The sequence below is a fragment of the Haemaphysalis longicornis genome, unplaced genomic scaffold (assembly GCF_048455015.1).
Source record: "Haemaphysalis longicornis isolate Haplotype H1 unplaced genomic scaffold, Haemaphysalis longicornis Haplotype H1 scaffold_3, whole genome shotgun sequence".
Classification (NCBI taxonomy): Eukaryota; Metazoa; Arthropoda; class Arachnida; order Ixodida; family Ixodidae; genus Haemaphysalis; species Haemaphysalis longicornis.
Genome location: NW_027526335.1, coordinates 213214021 through 213237293, shown reverse-complemented (window position 1 = coordinate 213237293; position 23273 = coordinate 213214021). Strand labels below are relative to the sequence as shown.

Here is a 23273-nt window from a genome sequence, read left to right as displayed (position 1 = left end):
GCTCGATCTTTCCAGACTATGGCTTTGAGCCTTCAATGAAAGCATAATTAGAAACAAATCAGGAAGCCTCGATCTCTGGAATTCAGTTTACAACAGCAGTTTCAATCGCTTTCACTGGTAGCATGACGCAGTCTTGCATGAGTGGGATGCCCTGAAATGGTAACACCACTTAACTGCCCGAACATCTTTTTCTAACAGCTTGTGTGTTCGAAAGGCAACATAAAATTACCGAATTTTAACCAGCGTAGAGATATAAATGCAATCGTTCTGAAGGGTCTTTTGCGCGCAGCTTTAGTTAAATGAATTCCTCTGACGGCAGGTTTGATGAATAATGGGGTCGGATCGCTTATTTAAGTCTTTCGTCGCAAGTGAACTTGTGAATTAAATTGCTAACGTGCTCAGTATAATCAACATCTCATTTTTAGCTCGAATTGCAAAGTGACAAGCAGGTTTACAGTGTAAACCAAGCTTCTGAGACCTCACATAGAGCGCAGATTTTCTGTTACGGCTGCACTGTTGACCATTTGCGTTCTTTTTAAAATGTAAAAGATGTCTAGAACAGCGAGATGTGTTTGCATTCTCGCGTAATGTTGCTTACGAACCATTAAGATGGCAAATAAAGTTGCCCTGTTGCAGATGTAGTAAAACGTTCCTTTTTATTTCTCGTTACGAAACAGCGCAATGGGTTCCCGGTAACTAATTTGTGTTGTAAACTGAACATCGCCTTTGTCTTGGCATTTAATTCTTGCCGGGTGCTCATGCCGGGTGCTCATGCATGCTGGCACTCGGCGACGACGTCGGCTGCAGTGTCGACGCGTTCGGGCCTCTGGCAGCCGAGTTGCTCGGGGTAACTTCACGACGAGGAGGCCATGAGGAGGCGCCGGCTCGAGCACGCGTGTCCGCGTGTCGTCGTGCTTGGCACGGCGCATGGGCTCTCCTCGCGAACAGCCTGAGGCAAACGCCGAGTTGCGGGCTGCTGAAACGAGAACAATTTTAGAGGAACATAGACGTGAGAAGCGTCAGAAAAGAATACATAACACAAAAAAGGCATTCTTAGGCGCTAAAAGGCCCATATAGGCATCAACCTAGCTCAAAATAGGTACTTATAGGCACAATAAACGATTGCTTAAAGTATTTCATTCCCACTAGTAGTTCATATGTCAAATAGGCTTGATACGGTCTCAAGAAAAAAAAAAAAGGAATTTTTTCTGGTCTCTGCTTGTGCTACCATTTGGCTTGTCAGGCACACCCCTCGGTCGGCTTTATTTAGCGACTCAACTCGTAGCATTTCCGGACGTGAGTCACAAGCTCAAGTTCAACGTTCATCTCCTTGCGACATGTTTCGCTTGCCCGGCGCAATAATTCTCGCTCTGATGATTTCCTTGGGTGTGCTAAAGGGCGCATTGAGCTATAATTGTTTCATATCGAACACTGGTTGATTAAATATTTGACAAGTATGTCGTGCTCATACGCTATCTACACGAAAACAGCACTGCCGAACGCGTTTAGGTGAGCATAAAAGTACTCTTTATTTTCAGATTATTTAGTGAATGCTGTTGGAATCGCTAAAATTTAAGGCTACGTTGCATGTATCGCTTATACCAACACTACAAAATTATAGAAAACGCCGTAACCCTAGTTACACGTGGATGTATCAATTTTAAGCCGCAGTTTTGGTTTTCGCAACGTAGCTAGCGCTGCACGGAGAGGAGTGGTAGCAGTGGTAGGAGGTTTGCGCATGGGGGCGCAGTCGGCGCATGCACTGCAGGGCGCGTTACAAATGGCCGAGTTTGTGGCAGACGACGACTCATCAACAAGTTCTTGACGCTGGTTTTTGTTTGTTGTGTTTATCTCGCATTCCGGCTTCCGGAAACACCGCGGCATTTGCGAGCAAGTGAGTTTCGAAAACTTACGCCGTCTTCTGTTCGGATCGGGACCGAAGTGTAAGCGGACGGACGCATGCTTTTACGCCAGTGCTTACAAGTGGCTGGCACCGTTGTGTGCTGTACTTGCTTGCGCTTCTTGGGGCTTCATTGCTGGCTGCTCGCGTCGTGACTTTAATCTGGCCACATTAATTCCGGCGCCTTTATTGGCCTACGTCGCTATCGCGATGTGTGCAGCTTGGGCGCACTGACTTTGTCGACGGAGTGTCTAGCCCCGCGGTAGACGCCGCAAAGGTTATCGCCTCGGTGTCGGCGTGGTCACGACCACAAAGCTTTCAGCGCGGGGCTCAGACGGCCCGTATCACAAGCGACACTGCGTGCTTGCCCACTTGTTTTATGGGGTACTCATTCCCTGCGCTTTCATGAGCGCCGATTTGTCGGGTCAACCCCGAAACTACTGTGTATGTACAATCGGAAGAAATGCAGGGCACTGGTTGAGCGTCAGGGACGAAATATCCGGAGTTCTAGAGAAAAAAGAAACATTCTTCTTACACGGATGTTCTCGGAAACGAGCGTCGCGTTTGGGCGGGCCGTCGAGCGGTGTGATGAAGCTCGGGCCAGCGCCCTAGCCTGTAAATGATGATTGACCGTGCACCTACCTGTGTACGCGTCCCCTTTTAAACATATGCATCTCGGAGACGAATTTCTTACACAGACACAGCGAAAATTGCGGAATCGGATGAAAAAAAAAAAGTGTCGGGACTTGTAAAGGTCGTCGAGGCGGACGCGTCGTGCTCCGCCAACTTATCGCCCCTGCAGCTTCAGCTGACTCTATGACGTAGTCCCAAATTTTGCTGTCCCGACGATCATCCTTCAAGTTCGAGCGACCGCGTTTGAATTCCAGTCCTTAGATGGGATCTATCCGGAACGTCCGCGTCGCCTTGGCTCTTCCCCCGCAGCGGTCGTAGTTGCTTCGTGATGCTGTCGTGTATGCATGACAATCACTGCCTCGTCCGGAGGCTGCTGTCCGCGCGTGTGTCCACTGCGGCTGCTGTGACAGCGGCCGTCGCTCTTGTTGACGACGTGTGTGATTGCCGCGCAGGTATGGACGGGGAGTGCGACGCCAGCCAGGTGTTGGCAGCAGCGCTGGAACAAATGGACGGCATCATCTCCAGTGAGCAGCGCCCTTTTTTTTTTTTTCGCATCCACTCGATCACAGTCGAAACCATTCACATTAAACCTAACCTGTATCTTTCGAATCATTGCATATTGAACCGTCTGAGTGTCCCCTCGAGGATCCTGTGTAAAAGTGCCTGACCGCTGCGTGGCTACCTCAGACTTTGGTGATCGCCCCAGAGATTCCGTATGTCGAACAGTGAGCGACAGTACTCCAATGACACTCGTCCCGAAAAGAAGAGTTGGTGCTTTTACGATCAATTCAAGCCAGCCAAGCTGAGCGCATTGACACGCTTGGAAATGTAGTGCTTCACAATCGGAGTACTTAGTTGGGCTGTTTCACATGTGGGTGTTAAACTGGCTGCTGTTTAAACAACGTTGCCTTTTCAGCCATTAGGTAGATGACAGCACCTTCCTCCGAAATGCGGGGCTGCTGCCCTTCCCTTGTGTCATCAAAACGATGCTGGTAATGTTGACATGATCTGTGGCCCAGTGCGGATGAGGAGTTAAATCCAGTACTTCTACTCTTTTCCTGTGTATTTTTTTTTCGTCTGTTCTCCCAATTCTGCTGCAGTATCACCAAGGGTGCATGGCTTATGTTAGGGCATGGTGGTTAGAGCTTACATTAGTGGGTGTGTGCTGGAATACCCTGGAGGTGTTTAGCCATCTTGGCCCTAGCGTCGTCATTTGACAACACAGCATATAATATCCTCTGGCGCCTTAAGAACAAAACGAAAACTCCTAGTTGCCTGAGTGAGGGATGTTCAAGCGTGCATCTTGTGACAGACATCAGTATTGTTGGGTTTTCGCGGCGCTGGAGGATATGAAACAGAAGAAGCTTCAGTGGACGCAGGGTATGATGACAGGGCAAGTAAGGAAACGGAAATTCCGGTTTGTCAAAATGTCTATAAATCTATAAATTCTTGAATTACGAGCTTTAAATTTTTCTGTAAAATCAGGGTGTCATAGGTCTTACAACAAAAAGGAAAAAATGTATTTTTATAAGAAATACTTTCATTTCCTTATCACCTAATTAATTATCATGCCTGTAAATCAATAAATAATTGCACTGTTAGCGTTATTTTTCATTTCTGTGCTTCTCATGCCCAAAGCTGCACGAAAACATGCAGAAAAACAAATTTTGCTTGAAATATAAAATTCAGGGCTGAAAGGGTTAGAAATACCTTAAGATCCAGTGAGCCTGTGCTCAACTTCATAAATGGGCTAGAAGCAAGGCTTTGTGCATCCAATTTAAACTTTATGGACCACGCCTACTTAGCTGCAGATAACCACAAAAGAGTCAAAGATGGCACCTTGAGGACCAGAGAACTGCAGAGAGAGACCACTAGAGAGCTTTTCTGGAAATTCCCGCCGGCAGCAGTTGGCACCCTTGTCATTGCAGTAAAAGCTGGTTGAAGGGACGGAAAACCGATTTTTGTGGAGTGCATGCCGTCTGGCTCATATGAAAGCCAGCGTTTTATATACTGGAATAGCCGTAAGGAATTTTTAAATAAACACGCAGAAATAATTTTAATTTTGGGCTAAAATTTCTGTAGCCTGAGTGGTGCCACCTTGTAGTGTTTAAACATGGCACTACCATACATGTCCAAATAACTACTTCGATTTCAACGCGCTTTTTCGAACGCAATGCCTGTTTGCCATGTAATTGGGGCACAGTCGTTGTCAAGCCTCAAGGGCTTTTTGTCTGTACCCTTTCAGTGCCGTTTCAATGCTGGAAAAATAAATGGCTTGATTTGATTATTCAAAAACTGCGTAAACGAATAGAAAAGGTTGCACCTTACTGTTCTTTTAGCCAAAGACAATTTTTCGCAAACCTTTTTTCATCTGACGTGCAGTTACAAAAAGTATGTTGCCGCATGGCTCACTGTGATGGTTGCCAGTATTCCTTTTGGCGGGCCACGTATGACTCGTAGATGTAAGAATTACAATTCCAAAAGTTGTAGGGTGCTGTCAACAGAACCATTTCAGATTAAGGTGCTTGAAGTGATGCCTCTTCATTTGGGGTAGAAAAAGTATACTCGACAAAAATCGGGTGTCTGTGTCTTGACAGGATCCCAAACAGCTCCCTTTTTATGCATGGCAGGCAGGGCTTTGAGGTAGTAAAAATGTGGCCGGTGGCCTTTCTCGAAAGATGCCCACCACACCAAAGCCACTGAGAATTTAAGCCAGCTTTTGAAAAGTTTCACAGCTCCCTAAAGCTGTGAACCGCTTCTCTAATATCCGTGCTACACGAACGTTTGGAAGGACATTTCAGTCGAATGACCTTCGAAACGGGAAGGAGTTCTGTCGATCTACACGACCATTCTCAAAAGCAGTTGAAAGTTTCCGCGTTTGCCCGCCATGTTTTGGTGTCGCCACTCCTGCCATGTTTCGTTCTTGGCGAAAATTTAATTTTAGAGTTAACACGGGCAAAGAAGCAATTATTCATGATCAAATTGATAACGACCTACAAGAGCACACAAAGCATGCACAAGGCAGCCAGTTTCTTTTTGTCTTCTTTTTGCATACTGGAAATAGGGGTTCACAGCGCGGGAGACAAGGACGACGAAAAAACACAAGACGAGCGCTGAACTTCAACAAGCTGCCATATTTGCACAAAATTTCGCACGGTTTGAAGAAAATAGGCAACAAAGCGAATGTCAGAGTGGTGTTCTCTGCCCCTGATAAATTATCAGGGCTTTGCAAGCGCGTAAATTCCCGTGCCGGACGAAAAAACACTTGCACCACCAAGCACAGAAAGCCCTTTGTTCCTTGCACTGCTGGCGTTGTTTATGTCATTTCGCTCACTTGCGGAAAGAAGTATGTCGGCCAAACGGGCAGATGCCTAAACGAAAGATTAAAGGAGCACTATTACAATGTCAATACCGCAGTACAGGGCCATCTGGGTATTCATTGTCGAGATTGTGGTTGCGTTCCGGTCTTTAACAAATGTGAAATCATCTACAGACACCGTGAGCAGCTAACACGCGAGATCGTAGAAGCTGAACAGATACAGCGACTGGGTGAGCTGTGCATCAGTGTGCCGTCGGTTGCACTTTCCAATAACGAACTCCGTTATCTGAATGCGTCGCGATTGTGTTAAACACATGCATAAGTGTGACTTCATGCCCTCCGCCTTGTTTATCTTGTTTTTTGTCTTCTTTTTTGTGTCTCCGCTTCTGTATATATTCTGGGCGCTATCGTCAATAAAGCTTGTTGAAGTTCAGCGCTCGTCTTGTGTTTTTTCGTCGTCCTTGTCTCCCGCGCTGTGAACCCCTATTTCCAGTATGAATTACCAACACGCCCAAGCATCCACTCTACTGACTTCTTTTTGCACCGCTGGCTTTGAGCGTACCAAGTTACCTCGTAATTGTAGAGTGAGTGACAGAGAACGAAAAAAAGTGAAAAATTATAAAGATCTTGCACTTCAAACACCAAGTTTTAGTCGTAAATGATTGTTTTCGTTATTACGGCTTGCAGAAACTGAGCCCGAGGGTACGACCGTTCGTGTTTCAAATGCCTTTGAGACTTTCAAAGGTCAGTTGTCGTGCTCCTTTGACTCAAATGCCATTTTAACCAAATGCCTTTGAAAAACGTCGTGTAGCAGCTCAAAGGTGTCATTTGAGTCAAATGACATTCGACTCAAAGGCCTTCAAAACGCTCACGTAGCACGGGCATAAGTGACCTGCTAAAGTGGCTGAGGGTGTTGCACTGCTGAGTTTGGGGACGTAAGTTCAATTCTGGCCGCATTAGCTGCTTCAGATGGATGCGAAAAGCAAAAGCACCCGTGGGTCGAGATTTTGGTGCATGTGGTCAGAGTAAATCCCCAGGTGGTCAGAATCCTCCACTACAGTGCACCACATAGCCAAGGTGTAGCTTTGATTCGTTAAACCCCATAATTTGAACTTCTCTGAGTGCAGTGGACAGAATAGGACAAGAGTGGACAATAGGGGACAGAACAGTGAGTGAGTGTTAGCATCCCTTTGGCTACAGCGGTTTCCCCACAGCAGTTTTTTGCACCAGCAAGGTGGCCGCACATACACCCACAGGTGACATGTACTGCAGTAGGATGGAGAGTTGGGCGAGTTGGTAAAGCGACATGTTTGGTTGGTAACAGCGCGTTAAAATGGGAGCACGAAGAAAAGAACCGGACAGGACGAGCGCTAACTATCAACTGAGATTTATCAACTGATTGTTAAACGTCAAAGCAAGGGTAAATCGTTCCTGTTGTTTCTTTCAGCGTTTGAGTGTGATTCTCACCATTGCACATGCGCAGTTTTGAATTTTTCATGTATAAATGTTTCTTCGTTTTCAATAAATCTCAGTTGATAGTTAGCGCTCGTCCTGTCCGGTTCTTTTCTTCGTGCTCCCATTTTAACGCGCTGTTACCAACCAAACATGTGACATGTGTTTGGTGAAAGCTTACTGGAGGGCTAGCCAGAGAGATATGTTATGAATGTTTCGTAAGCAATAGAAATGAGAGTAATAAACGTAGGAATAATAGCAAGACTGATAGAATAAACTGCGAGCCAGTTGTGTTGCATGCATTCAATGTTATCTCATTACGACACTTAGGTGGCATTACTGATAATCAGCTTATGAACCCTTGCATGCTTCTAGAGCCTTCGATGACCCCTGTCACATGGCAAATGTAGTGACATTTAGAGCGAACGACATGAGCTGTGCAGGCCCTTAGTTTGGTGCTACACGAGAACACTGACATTTACGCGAGTGGCATTCAGTGTTTGAATGAGTTTGGGGAACACATTAGCTTCCAAACTGAATGAGTAGCGCCCATTGACCACAGGGGTCTGTCACTGAACAAGGAAGTTTAATAATGAATGGCAGAGCACCATGTCCAAAACGTGCCACCGAATATTTTACCCCGCATGTTGTTGTATAAATGAATGAAAAGCAAACAATGCCTTTGTAAAGATCCACCACATGTACTGTTTCCCAGACACGGATTTGTTACGTACTTACGTTTTGGCTTGTGATACAAAGGTCACCTGACAGCAGAGCTATTTGGACCGGCACAAATCAGTCCGTCATAGACAGAAAACCCCAAAGCCTCAAGAAAACAAAAAGTGGTTAAGGTCCTGGGAATTGAACCCGGAACATTTACACCATGAAACCGGCAACCTCACCACCCCAAAGGCCCAAGGGGTGTGAGTTAACAGCGGTGGGGAACAATGACGTGCAGAAAATCTAATGGAAAGAGAACTTCTTGTTGTCGGTATAAAACTTGGGTCCCCCGCATTATGAAAGCAGCATCGATCCAACTGAGCTATCATCGCATCCCGGGCGCACAGCCTTTCCTTTGGGTTCGTAGCGCATGCGTTTGCTTTGGATTTGGCCGCGGGCTCTAGTGCGTGCTAGCGCACTGGAACCCGTGTTGTGAAACCTGTGTTTTAGAACCCGAGATGTGAAAGCCTGCAGACGAAACGATCATGGCCTTTCATGGGGATATTTCAGCGGCAAGTTCAAAAATGAGTGGGAGGAGATGACGTATGGAGCGGAAATTTGGCGCCTTGCTAAACAACTTGAAAGCAAACTTAGGTCGGCTCGACGGGCCACTGAGCGGAGAATGATCGGATTAACACTCAGGGACAGGAATCGAGCTTCCTGGATCAATGAACAAACCAGAGTGGAAGATTCTGGCCTCGTAATTTGGCGAAATGACAATTGGTGGACCACCAGAGGGACAGGGTGAACACCGAAGGACGGGTCTAGAAAAAGAGGAAGGCCAGTTACTCGATGGAGGGGCAAAATAAGGAAATAATGCAGTTGAGCGGTGTGGGACAGGAGCGGTCGGAGGTCGATGTGAGAGGCCTTTGTCCTGCAGGGGACCTAGTGGGCTGCTGCTGCTGCTGATAATGATGCACCAGCCGGCTCTCCGACGAAGGGAGAGGGGCCGCCAGCTCCGCTGTCTCTCCAGCCTGGCACCACTGGTGCAAGCTGCGCCAATTTTTTTCCCTCTAAGGTGTAAATTTGTTTCGTTTTAAAAAGTAAAATATGGGCGCATATACATGACTATCCCAAAGTTCTGCGAGTTTCCCAATCTTCACTGCTATCATGACAATATCAAATGACATTTACTTCGCCGTGTAGATCCACACGGTCAAACCGAATGACATTTAAAGCTAATGTTATTCGCTCTGAATGACATTAGATTTGTTGTGTGAGAAAGTATAGTCCAGTTGTAATTGCGTACTTCCCCGTCCATCAGCCCCCCTCGCCACAGCATTGTGACAGAGCCTTCCATAAACCGAGTTAACCGATCAATGTCGTGTACCTCATTCTTCTCCTCCACTGTCAGCCGCGTGCTATCCGCCTGTCGTCCTCCTCATCTCAGCGTCTGAATGGCCAACTGCACTCAAATTTTCGCCAACGTAAAAATGATGTCATCTAGCAGTACACATAAGAGGAGTGCCAACTGCATAACACTGTGTTTCAAACAGGAGCGCGGGAGACGCAAACAAGTCGCGAATATTTGCTTTTCCTGAACCGAAACTAAAAAAAAGGCGGCCATTACCGGTGGCCGGCAGGAGGTCGGCAGTTCGATTCTCCGCGGGCGCGTTCTTTTTTCTTTTTAAAATATTTAGACAGAAGAAACGCCGTCACTCAGGCAGAATCGTCAAACAATGTACAACACAAACAGGAAACGCTGCCGTTGATTCCAGGCATGGAGGTTCAGTTCGCCACAGTGACAGCAATCCAGGGGCGGCGAGCGGCGTCATTAAAGGAGCCATGAAGAGAAAATACAACTTCGTTTAATTTGAAAGAATTAGGATTCAGTATCTCACTCAGCTCTATTACAGCCACAAAAGATGTTTTTTAACGAAAAAAAAGCAAGAACTATTTAAAAACTTTCAAATTTTGCACCACAGTGACGTGTTATGAGCAAGAATGACGTCATACGGGCCAGCAATAAAACAATTTTCAGTGCGTTAACTGCACGTTAGCATTCAAGTGCTGCGGTCAAATGGAACTAGAGGCCCCATTACAGACGTCCAGTCATGTGTCGTCGCGACAGGTCAGTTAGGCGGCCGCCAATCGCACAAACAATTAAGGTTCCGTGACGTCATAGAAAAGTTGCGGGAAATCGGCTAGGGGGTCGCGATTGCTTCACACGTTTTCTTTAATATCTCCGTTATTTGTTCGAAGATTGCGATGATATTGGTATCATTGTTATCGGGACAAAGCAGTCTTTCTAACAAACCCAACTTGTATTTTGTTTTCATGGCTCCTTTAAAACTTTCAAAAGAATGTTTAAAATACATATACAGTTTAAACTTACAAATCACTGTGTTACAAGGTAAACTTACAAATACTTGTGTTACAAGGTTTTCCAGAAGGTTTGCAGGTCACGTGACCAGGGCACGTAATGTAGTGTCACGTGTGTACACTACGACTGCCACCTTTCAAATTTTGGAAAGTTTAGCGCCAAATTCAAAAAATAATTTCCGCCAATTTGTTTATAAATTGCTTGTGGTTACCTTACTACATAGAACGCTGCGTTCATTTGGCGAGAGCACATATACTCGACAAAAATTGGTTGTCTGGCTTCATCTACGCCTTCAAGTTCAAGGCGAAACTGCTTGACAAGAGCGATTTAAGTGGAATGACACGAGTGTTTGTGGGAAGGAAATTGCGGGGATGCGTAGAAAGGATTACAAAGGCCTCTGAAAAATGTGAAGGACCCGCCGCGGTGGCTCAGTGGCTAAGGCGTTGCGCTGCTGAGCATGAGGTCGCGGGTTCGATTCCCGGCCGTAGCGGCCGCTTTTCTGATGGAGGCGAAAAGCAAAAACGCCCGTGTGTACGAGATTTCGGCGCACGCTAAAGATCCCCAGGTGGTCAAAATTAATCCGGAGCCCTCCACTACGGCGCGCCTCATCGCCTGCGTTGCGTCGGCGCGTTAAACCCTACAATCAATCGAAAAATGTGAAGGCCTCTAAAGCAGCGCCTTGTTTGTGTGATCTTCCTATCGTCCTGTTCACGCGTGGTTTGTACCCCTAAAGCTAGCTGCATCTTCTGTCGATCTGCTGTTGAGCATTCAGTTGAACTGTGCGTCCGTCTGACCAGTTGGCCTCCTGTTTGCCCCGGTCGGTGCCTTCAACTCGTAAGGCGGCTCGCGTTGCACGTGCAGCAGCGGCCTACAGTCCTTCGGAGCTGATGTTTCCCCTCTCCTCCCGCCCTGCTGTTTCCCTTTCCCGGCGCGTGATCCCCAGCTCGCGCTGACCACAACTTCAACGTCTTGTGTACCACCGATTTTCTGTACCTCGCAACGCGCGTGCTTGAAACATGGTGACGTAATGCTTTCAAAATTGCTGACCCCAAAGCACTTAAAGGGACACTGAAGTGAATTTGTCAAGCTCCCGTTTTTGCTTGCACTGCGTAGACTGGCTCAAATTAGCACACTTTTCATCGTTTATCCGGTTGACAAATCGGTAATTATTTTACAAAGCGCGAAAGAAGAAAAACTACCATGCGCGGTTTGCGGCGGCCGCACCAACTAAGGCTGTGACGTTGAGAGGAGGGGCGCCGTGATTGGACGATGCCCAAGGTTAGCAATCACACAAGTTTCGGTTTCGGTTCTGTAAAACATAACCAATGGCTTTGTTGGATGGGCATTCTCAATATCTCAGTAATCATCGTACCGCGCTTCTGCCATGTTATCGGCTGTAAAATGCACAAGATCAGCCTCCCAGGACGGCTTGTAGTCGTAGCATTCACTAGCCGAGACCTACGCAGTGCATGAACGCCCTCCGCGTACCCGCAGACGCCCAAATGTCATGCGCTTTTCCCCCATATTTGGAGCTTGCCTCCCTCATGCCTGTATCGTAAAAAGCGTGTTCGCACCAGGCCAAGGGTCTGTTCATTCTGGCCTGGGCCCACTGCCTGCAAGCAGTCGGTGCTTATGGCAACAGCACGCCAACGAGAACTCGCTAGCGCGCCAGTGCCAGCCTGCGCGCGTTTTGTGAACTAGTTCGTGTAGCCATGAACGTTGCGGCCCCAAAAAAGGTGAACTCAATATAGAAAACATCGGCGGAAAACAAAAAAGTTAACTTACAAAAAAAAAAAAAAAAAAGCACGTACCCGCGGGGATTCGAACTCGTGACTCGCAAAACATTTGCGGTGAAATCCTAGAGCCCCAGACCGCTAGGCCACGGAGCGGGACGCGAATACGTTGCTAATATAGGGTATATATTGTACAACCGGTTTACACTTTTATTTAGTTTTGGCATTTCAAGCCGCTTAGGTGACTATTTGTTGTACTGCGATCGTGCAGTAAGCGTCGCCCGAGTTTCCACAGTAGCTCACGTCTAGCAATTGCATTTCGTAGACGGAAAAGCGTTCGCAGATGCGTAGTCGTGCTGCTGACCGCTGTGCTTGTTCGCCCAGCGCAAAGAAGTGCTTCCCGCGCCCTAGTTTTACGCTGTACGGTAAAAATATCAGTTGATTTTATTTCCTTAGTACCTATATTGACTTCGCTGACTCTTCTCCCGCCTTCAAGAGGCCTTATATTTTCCTACTGGCGTACCAGTCAGCGAAGCGTCGCATGTGCAGCGCTTGTGTGAAGCGACCTTGTCTTGGAGCTAGATACAGTGTACAAACAAACCAAGTAAAGAAAGGCACATTCTTCCATTCACAAACGTGTCCTGGCTTCGTTTCAACTAAGCGAACGAATTGCGACCAAGCAATTTTTTTTTAACCTCCTTGATTGCGACGACCCGCCGGCGGCCGGCGGACGAGACGCTGGGCCGACTGACTCTGTCGGCCGGGGAGCCGTGCAGTAGCGCAGCCGTGGCGCAGCCAATTGCCAGCTCATCCCGTCCTGACGTCACACGAAAACGCCACAGAAAATGGGCGAGCGTAAAGAGAGGAGGACAGCGTTTTCGAATTAGTTTTTCTACTAAATAAAATCGCGTAAACGCGCCTAGAGTGGTCGAAACATGGCCTGGGGACTCCGGACTACAATTTGCGCTAGTAATCCCGCAATGTTTACATATCACTTCAGTGTCCCTTTAAAGGGGTCGTGCAGAGATTTTCAAAAAAACTGTGTTGTGTGTGCGCCTATAACCGTGGAACCTTGATAAACAAACAATGCATATCCGTTTCGTCGCCCGATATCGGCAAATAGGTAAACAAACGCAGTTACGGTTTCACCGAGGCTTTCCTCCTCAACTCGTGAAGTGACGTTTCAGTAAGTCAGTAAGAAGCCAATCACAGTTCTCCCTCGTCTGCACAATATGTCGGCATAGAGCGGGCTTGCAAAGGGTCAGGTAAAGCTACAACATCAGCGCCATGATGAAACTCGCCCTGCAACTGAAGGGGAGACGTCTGATCTCAAATGCGCCTGATCAAGATGGTCGAACTTTCAGTCAACAACACCGGCGAGATGCGCAGGCAGAGGTAACCACGTTTAATCTATACTGGGCATTCGTAAACAGTTTACGCTGTTTCCCCGAGTCTAAACTGTAGTTTTGCTAGCCGATATTCTTGCACAAGTTTGCCGACGTCTGTCTCACGTAGCCTGTAATGTGAGTTGCGCGAGCGTAAAACTTCTGACCTGACGAGATACATGACGGAGTGCTTAAAATGAGAGTTTATTACATAAACACGTTTATCGAAGGAAGTTCGAGTAGTCGGAACTTAAAACCCATCCATTATTAAGCGCAAAAATAACTAGCGAGAAGCAGCGATACAGCGCCGAGTCCCAACATCACGCAGTTCGACGATTGCTTTCCTGTTTCCTGCAATAAACAATGCTGTTAACGCTGTTTTGTTGATTGTATGCGCTCCGCTTTGGCTTACTGCAGAAGCGCTCAACAGTAAGTTGGCGGTTAAAGCTCTGGGTAGATTAGAATTTAGAAAACACGACAGACTTCTGGGTTACAAATGCGAAAAGGCTTTTATGCAGCAGTTTTTCGACGCGCGCCCTTCCCGCTTCGATAGTGCAGTGGACCACTAGGCTGACCGTAACGTTGGGCTGGCCCGGAGGCCGCAAGTTCGAATCGCACACGGGGCACTTTTTTTTTTTTTTTTGCTTGAGCGATCTTGGGCCATTTCATACATAAAAGATAAGATTCCGAAAAAAATTCGGGAAAAGAACGTAAAATTCAGCAGGGAAACTGGCTACAAACTGTACAAACCCAGTAGGTCTGAGTTCTGTTCTAGTACAGTGGCCTATTCCAGCCACTGTAGTTCTAGTTCACTCTAGTTCTGCTGCAATGGTTGCCAGACAACTGAAGCGGTCACGACACCGCTCACGTGGATAGAAAACTGTTTTGTGGCAACGAATAAAGGATGCATTATTTTTAAAATATTTGGTTTGCAGCTTTGCAGAATATTATACACAAAGAACATTGAACCACGTTGAACTCTCGAATGTACTTGACGTGACGTAATTCTAGTTGTGCTGCCGACCGCCGGTGCGCGCATGGTCGCTTGCGATGCGCCTCAAAACGAGAATTTCAACGGCGCCTCCTAAATTCCAGAAGCCATGAATTGTGAAAATATTTGGGATTTATGTTCTTAAAAGGTCGTTCAAGCAGGCAAAATTAAACGAAGGCAAATGCATTTTCTCTTCACGACCCCTTTAAAGCAGCGAGGGGCGGATTCGTAAAAATTATTGTGCTTTTTGAATTATTCTAGGGGTAGTTTAAAGCAGACGGATTAGACGTACCCGTTTGATTTTCTGTCAATTTATTCACATGCGGCCAGGGTTGTCCTGGCAGCGATATAAACACCTGTCGCTGTCGCTGGCGACAGATCGAGGGCCCCGCGGCGGCAGTGCATTATTTTTTTCGCTCGTCGCTGTCGCCCACTCTACCTGTTTACTGTACCCACTGAGTTGTGCTTGCCGCGTCGCTCGCCGATATCGCTGCATGTGTGGCTACCCCGCGTTAGGGTGGCCCCTTCTAGACACCCTACCCGCGTGTAGAAAGCTCGACTCGGGTGAACTCGGGCATTCAGCGTGCGGAATGCGAAGCCCTGCGAAAGGCCTGGCGAAAGCCATGGCAGCAGTGGCCTGTATGGCGTGGACCGTCTCCCGTCTCTTCAAACAGGTGCGGCCCTGGAGTGCGCCGAGGACGAGAACCGCAACGGCGGCTGCCGCAGCGGCGTCGACCGTCTCCTTGCCGAGCTGCGCCGCGCCGTCGAGTGGGGCCGCTCGGCCGCCGGCAGCGACAGCAGCGCGCACAGCCCGGACCCGGCGGCGGCCAAGTTCGTGCACGCCTGGCTCGACCAGATCGTCCGCACGCCCAACGGAAAGGTCAGCGTCGTCTGCGAGGTTGCCTTCTCCGTAGTACACCTCGAAGAATTATTCTAGGCGTGCTTCGGAATTGTCTATCCACGGTGTGGCAGCTCAACTAGAAGGTACATTCCTATGCCTGTCCTGCAGTGAATGTCCGGAGCTTCTGACAGTAGTGACCGGAGAATACGTTTCTGCGGTCCACTAAGGGGCTAGGCTACCAACACGCCCACTTTTGCACGTCACGCCACCTTAAAGGGCCATGTAGACAAAACACAAGTTTTGTTCATTCAAAAAAGTGCCTCGTTAGAATCGTACTGACACCACACTTCGCTCAAATAGGCTATATAATTAGGAAAAAAAGGGAATGACCATGCGACCCATTAGCTCATTTCCCGCAACAGAATCTGTGATGTCATATGTGTCCAGCTGCGCGATTGGCTGGGCGCGGCAAAAGCGAACGAGCTATTTGCACTTAGATGTAATGCATATTCATTTTGCAGCAGTAAGAATGGTGCGGTAAACAATCATACACGTAAACATACAATTATCGACGCGCGCTGCTGTTGCTTGTTCTAGCTGCACAGCAGTCCGCCGCTTTGGGGTTGTCTTACGTGACCCTGTTTGTCGGGGATGTCCCATGTTTCACGAAGCGATTACTTTCTACAGTAACAAAATCAAGCCAATACGGTCAAAACAAAGCAGGCGGGTAAAGCTGGCTCAAAAATGTGTCTAAACATGAATGCCGCCATGATGCCACGCTGTAGTTGCCAGATCAGTAGTTGAAGATATGGCTAACAATTTTTCTTGAAAATGAGGCACAAATTTAGGGCCCAATGCTAAAATTAGGCAACTTTCATGGCAATAACTGAGTTTCTTTACGAGTTTGTATGCTCTTTATTAGTTTTCTTGAAGTATTCATGCTTGACGAACAAAAATAAATGAAATTATAAGCAAAAAGAAGACGTCGGGCTGAGGCGCCAAATTTAGTTTCGGTATATTGTGAGGAGCGTCAGTCGTGTGGGGCTAATTTACAAAGGTTCACTCTAACACGCCTTAGTGTCTGCTGTGCCACTTCGTTGCTTGCGAAGACTGCCGACGATACGGAATAAAGCCGCCGCCGCCTATCTTCAAGGACACCTTCTCTACATGTCCGTAGTGGCTGCTGCCGATTTGAACTCGCCGTCAGCCGGTCATATCATGTTACGCGAAACATGTCTGGGCAGATCGGCTCCTTTTAATCGTATATGATTCGTAAATTAAAACAAACAAATGTACGAACCATTTTACCATGCCTACCGTATAACTAGGCTCTTGTTTACGGGTGCTGTTATACTTTCACTGAACGGTGTTTTACTTGAGTCAGAGATAAAACAACCGCCAACTAATAATAATAATGGTAACTTTATTTGCACGATAAGGTGGTTTTCTAGAGGAGGACAAGGCGAAGCCGAAAGGTAATCCCGAATGTAGGTGCAGAAATCTCCTGTATGGGTGTGTGCGATTGGTGCATGCTTCTTCGATCGCTGAAACACGCAATCTGAAATTTTCGAGAATATATTTGATGCTTTGCATGACACATTTCTTAAATTCGGTTGATCAGCGACGTTGTTTAATTACGCATACTTGCACCTCTGCTCTCATATGGCCCATGTATATACCTGCACGGAGGAAGTGGGGGAAGAGTAAACTTCGTTCATGTGAGATGGGCACCCGTGTGGTGGGGCGTTAAGAAAAATTATTCTGTCCTTCCCTGGGTGCCTTCGCCAATGAACGGAAACGGCCACTTCTGTACACGCCCAATTATCGGGACCACCCCGACTGCAGGCAGTTTTACCTCAAATGCCTGCGGGTTCGGCCGGAAATCTCTGTCAACAGAAACCGCCTAGGAAGCATGTTGAGGTAACACACATATGCGCTTTCTTGGGTCGCGATGGGCCCGTCATGTATTTTGTGCAAGGCGAAGTCGACGAAGGATATACGTCTCCCTTGAAAAGTAAATTAATTGAGTGCACCTATAAATTGTTATTGCCCCTCATTAGTTCAATCATAGTGGTTAATTTTGAAACAGCTGCCAAACATAACTATAGCAGGTGAATCAGACTGCCTAGCATGAGACTATCAATCGCTAATATAGAGTATTCAGACACTTAATGTGCATTGCATATGGCAGTCATTAAGAAAGCCGACAATAAATTGAATTCTCAATTTTATTATTTGCGACAGTTACATCTGCACGTATCGGTTCAGTCAGGGCCATCTGGAGACGTTCTTCAGCTGTATACACTAGATAAAAGGAAGGCATGCGATATGCGAATGCGATACGCGATAGAACGAAGGAATTCGATATGTGTAGCACAGCCTTCTCATTTATGCCAACATCAAACCGGTGGCCACAAAGGTGCCACACCAGACCTTGTAGAATTTCCACGCTTCAGCGTGCTCACAGCAACAAGGATGATCACGAAGTTGCATCACCGAAGCTGGGTTCCAGTAATGCTGTAGCTGATTATGAAAGTTCTGGCTAATGCTCATTCAGATTGTGGTCATCAGCATTCTTGTTTTCATCAAAAATTATGGGCCATCGCAATGCCATCAGTCCGTGTATCATAAGCAAAAACAAACACAGAAAAAGCAAGAGGGTCATATGTACAAGCAATTCTTATCCAACAAATTTTATTTCCCCACCAGTAATACCACCAGACCTCTAGGGAAGTTTGTGAAGGTAAGAGCAAGGCTAAGATGACCTAATGTGCGACTTCAAAGAAAGGAAGAAACTGTAGAAGAAAGCTAGGGAGGTTAACCAAGAAAAGAAGAAGAACTGTCCAGCTGGCTGTGCTACATGTGGAAATGGGAACAGGAAACTTGAAAGAAAAGGAAAGGACTGGCATAAAATAAAGGATAAAAAATTCGGGAGAAAAAAAAACATGGCGTGGAAATGGCCAGTACAAAGACAGCACCATGGGCGAAAAAAAGACAGGCATAAAACAAGCAGGCAAAATGACAAAATGGGCAAACGAAGGATGCTGCATACTGGTAACACCCCTACAGCACCTGTGACTGTTCTCTCTTAATCACTGCAATCTGCTTCTTCAAGGCAAGAACTGATTTGGCTACTTTAGCTCCATCTTGTCTAAAACCACTGAAATATGACTGATTTTCTGTGTACATAATGTAAATAGGGTACATAATTTCTAATTTTTTAAAATTTCTCCTGAAGTGTCTGCTCCTTCGTGGAAGCTTTCGTGACTAACTGCCTCGTAGAATTGCATTTGCTTTGTTCATTTTTTGCTCTTTTATGCTGCCTCTGCTTGTATTTGTTTATTTCGTTCTTTTCCTCTTCTCCAGTGCTTAGGTTTTTTATCATGAAATTGTTTTTTTTTCAAAAAGGTTTTTTGGCTTTTAACCCTGTCTGTTTTTTGGCTTTAAACCTGCCATAACTTTGCTGGAAATAGTTAGTTCCTCACACAATTTTCCTCTTTCTTTATTCTGGGAGAGGGGGCATGAAATTTTAAAAGGTAAAGAGCCCTGCAGCGACTAATGAACACTTGCACTACTTTCTTTGTAGTTGGAAGTACTGAAAGCTATAGTTCCACAAACCCAGAATGGAAATGCGCGTTCTACATGATATCTTCTAGTCTCTGGTTTGCTTTTGTCGAGATTTTGTTTAAGCTGCTATTAAATAGAATTATTGCGACCTAATGTAACCTGACAACATTAATCATGTACCTTGTGTGACGTCCCCAAGAATACAATCAATGACAAATCTTCTAAGCGTACCTAGAAAAACGGAAAATCTCTTAAGAGAGTTTCTTGATGCACATAACTTATCAATATTAGGCTTGGGTATTTCACGGTTATTGAATCTAAGCTAATGCAAGGGCCACTACCTAAAAGCATTTCAACTGGAGAAAAAAGTTGACACACGTGCTGCAGGGGCCTCGTAGACAGGCACAGGAACGGGCACAGAAAGCATGTTTGTTTAGCATAAAGTGCAGTCACAAATACGATTTCCATTTACATGCATTTCTTGGAAGTGTTGTCCAGTTTGAACTTCCATTCGCTAGAACAGCAAGTAGTTGTAAAGAGCACCTCAATAGATTGCGAAAACAATCAGCTGACGCATACAGGGGGGGGGGGGGGGGGGGGGGGGAGGGGAGGCGTGTGAAACATGTTAAAATAGCGCTGTACAGACGGGACAACGAAGAAGCGACTACACAGGACTAGCGCTGCATATCAACTGAACTCTATTAGCACACACAAAATGATATATACAGAAACAGCGCATGCGCGAATACAGGGGAAGCCACCAGGAAAAAAAATCAGGGGAAAAAAGCAATCATGGGGAAGTGATTTCTTTTTAAAGGAAGCAGGAAAATAAATGGACTGTGGATATTATTAAGCTCTCATGGGAGCTCACCTGCATTTAACACAGTCCGGAAGCGGGAATAGTTGGGGAAATAGGATAGGAGAAAGAAAAGTAAAGATTAGAAAGGTGAGGAAAGAGTAGAGAAGAGTAGTTCCACTGTGGTCGATTCCGTCGCACACAACACACCACAAACACTGTTGGCTGGCGTAATGCTGCGTCTAGGAGACGAGAAACCTCGAAGGGAACAGTGAAGCGCGGAGGCGAGCATGGTGCGACGAAGAGCGAAGTCTGCGGCGGTCCCGACCGCTTTGGAGACGGGTACTAAGGGGGGCGCGGGAGCTGGCACTTGACCGCCCACACCAGCAGAGCGAAAGCCGGGCGACGTCCAAGGGCCCGCGCTTGCAACGGGCCGCCGAAATGAAGCCCCTCCGAAGCACCGGAGCACGAAAAAACACGTCCGCTCAACTCCGAAGCGACGACCGAACTCCCCTGACGCACCGGCAAAAGCTACCTCTCCGAGCGTACGAAGTACCCGCTAATCTACACGCTACCCTTCTCAGTTGCGGAGAATGCAAAACTGCATCTAACGCGGCAGCATGGCACAAAAGTTCGCTACCTACCACAGGAAAAACTTCACACAACGTTTGGGCACAGCAGTTTTCACGGCGCACTCACAGCAACGGCGGCTGCCATGATGGAATGCGTTGGTTACTAGGTGAATACCGACTACTGCCGCCAACTCTAGTAGGCAAAAAGGCAGCGGGCAACGCTGTGAGGGTGGCATCATGTCAGCGCCCGGGTGTAGCACGGTTTCAATGCACGGGCTGGCCGGGCAGCTTTTGCTCTAGAGTCAGTAGTATTAACTCTATGAAACAAAGGGTCTATTCGATTCAGCCTGCACCTCTTGAACCAGTTCACAGTGGTGCAAAGCGGGTTCCGCCATCGGCGGAACCAGCCCTGCACTTTTGTCGTCTGCTTCTGCACCTCCTCGGCAGGGAGTGCAGGCAAAGCCATGAACCCGTCCTGCACCCGTCGGCACCACCGGTGAATCGAACGGCGCGGTTCAGGTTCAGGTGCCGCGAGCTGCACCGCTGAAACGAACGGCGAAGTGCGGCACCGCCTGAACTGGTTCACGCGGTGCAGGTGAAACGAATAGACCCAAAGCTGCGGTGGACAACGGTCCGCGGCTCAGTATGGCAGCGCCATCTGTGAGGACTGACGGTAAGCAAGGCTGCAGAGCCCACGGCCGGACTGGAGCAGCGGCGAGCGCGCACTTTCATACGGCCTGCGCACCCAAGAAGGAACCAATACAGCAGATTCTTTACAGTGGGGGCGCTTCGAACCAACCCTCTGCCCTTCCAACCCGCCTTTCTGTTAGTCGACGCATCGCCTCTGGCAGAGCAGCTGTGTGTTTTTGACAGTGCGCTTCGCTGCCGGCGGGCCGCTCAGCCCGACCGGAGCGTGAATAGCAGAATCACGTTTAGCTAAGCGATAACCTTATCTCCCTCGACGGGAAATCATTCGCGTCTCTGGTCGTGCCCTGTGCGTGTGCAAACCAAGACATCATCCGAAAGGAAAAATAAAAAATAAGAAATGATATTTCAGTCACGGAAAGTGCCGTGTTTATTTGCCTGTCTCACCATTTTCATATAATACAGTCGCTGATAAGATATGAAGGCCTCGCACATTTTTCTTCATGTGCCCCGAGTTAAAATGTTTCTTTCAATTTTTTGATTAGCCGCTACCGAGTGATAATGTTCCGAAAATTCAGAAGGGGGAGGAGTCGCCTATTTTAATGACGCACATGTAAATTTACACGGACAGGTATCGCGTGTAGCCCCGGCAGGGCTAGGGCAGTGGCAAGTGCGCGCGCGCCGCCGCTCTACCTACCCCGCGCGTGCTGTAGGTCAACCGGCGAGGGTTGGTCCGCAGCGACACGAACTAGCGGCGGTCAAAGGTGGGAACTATACCCGAAGCGCAGGCCGTATGAAAGTGCGCGCCCGCCGCTCCTCCAGCCCGGCCGTGGCAGAGCCACGGCCTCCTCGATTTGCTGCCGGCGGCGCGCCGCTGGTAGCCGATCGCGGAGACCACGGCAGAGCCACGGCTAAGCCACCTTAGCGCAGCAGGTGCCGGACACGGTTACCATAGCAACAGCGCAGGTGCGAGTCGGGTAGCGTAAAGGAAACGGCGGTGCGTCTGTTTTACCACCTCGTCGGTTCACATCGTGTGCGCGACGAGGTCTGTCCTGTCGAAACCTTTTTAGGGGCGAAGCGCCTTAATTTAAGTCATGGGTCTGTCCATTCCTTGTGTCTCGTGGTACGTGACCGCCGCATGCTTTCGGAGATGTCGCAAAGTGGGCCGCGTTGCACGCGCAAGAACCGGCTGCAACCGGCAGCGCAAATTCGGCACCGGGAGCGCGAGCTTGTCTGTGTTCGCCAACGGAGGCGCGAGCGCACGTGCACTGCGAGGGGGAGATCACGCAAGAGATCACGCCACGAACGCAGGCAGTCGTTCTCGGAGATCGAACGAGACGCAAGGACCTTTGCTCGTTTCCTCTCGTCTTGTTCGGGCACAAGTTCGCCCTAAATAAAAGTTCTTTCTTTACCGTTGTGTCCCATCCTACGTGACAAATTGTGGTGGAGGTGCGGGGTAGTCCTCGATGGCGCGGGGTCTTTCACCAGGTCTGGGCCTGGGAGCATTGACTCAGAAAATAAAAGTTGATTTGTACAATGTACGCACACAGTCTTACGTCTTTCTTAATGATGTAATGGGCAAACTTTCACGGGAGAGTTACGGTTACCGATGATCTCCCCCTCTCGAGCTTCGCCTCACTTATCATCATTCATTCCGTGGATATGGCGTGATTTTTTTTCCTGAAGTTGTGCTTGGCACTAAACCCGATTTACTTACGGCATACCAGCTAGCTCGCATTGACACATTAATTGAGCTTTTGTTAGGTTTCTGTCCTGATCGTCCTGGCCACCGTTTTCTGGACGGGCTGTAAAACCCTCAACTTTGGAACCGGCCCTCTTTATCCGCTTCTCGGCGCCAATTTCCCATTGCTGTGGCCTTGATTGCCTTGAAACTCCTCGTAAACAAAAGAACTCGTCGCGGGGTTCCCCACTGTATAGCCTAGAGCCACTAAATAAGCTAGTAGTATAGCTGTCCTCCCCGCACGGGGCACCTTGAGCAATCTTGGTGACGGTACTGGCGATACCGCGGACCCCGAGCCCCCAAACATACGCTGGATCCAACCGTGGCAATGTGTTTATAGGTGGAGGGTTAGAAACCACGAACGGTGGCCGTCGGAGCCTTGGTCAAGCTCCGGCCGATGGGCTCCCTGCCTGTCTACCAGGCAGGGAGCTCCGGGACCTCTTTGACTACCAGGGTAAGGTCAAAGGAGAAAGTACCCCCGTCTCCCTGCTTTCCAATGTATCATATGGCATCTTCAAAACCCCCCCCCAGACGTGATCGGCCCCCGAAAAGGGGCCGCACCGAAGTTTCTTTTCCTCCTTTGCAATCGATCTCTCCCCCAAAGCCTGATAATTTCTCGCGGTTTCTGATCATGGAATCTGTTGACAAGACAAAG

At 47.9% G+C, this 23273-nt stretch overlaps 1 protein-coding gene across 2 annotated transcripts in view; it reads left to right on the top strand.

Moving 5' to 3' along the window:
- Positions 1–1081: 1081 nt before the first annotated feature.
- Liprin-beta (liprin-beta 1) overlaps positions 1082–23273 on the top strand; it is a 104596-nt gene continuing 82404 nt past the window's right edge. The window contains exons 1-3 of one of the 2 annotated variants that reach the window (XM_077705029.1): positions 1082–1943; positions 2986–3057; positions 15131–15336. In XM_077705029.1, the coding sequence (XP_077561155.1) occupies positions 2988–3057; positions 15131–15336 (276 nt within the window). In that variant the 5' untranslated portion in view covers positions 1082–1943; positions 2986–2987. The remainder of the gene's footprint in view (positions 1944–2985; positions 3058–15130; positions 15337–23273) is intronic. The other variant, XM_077705028.1, reaches the window with a different exon arrangement.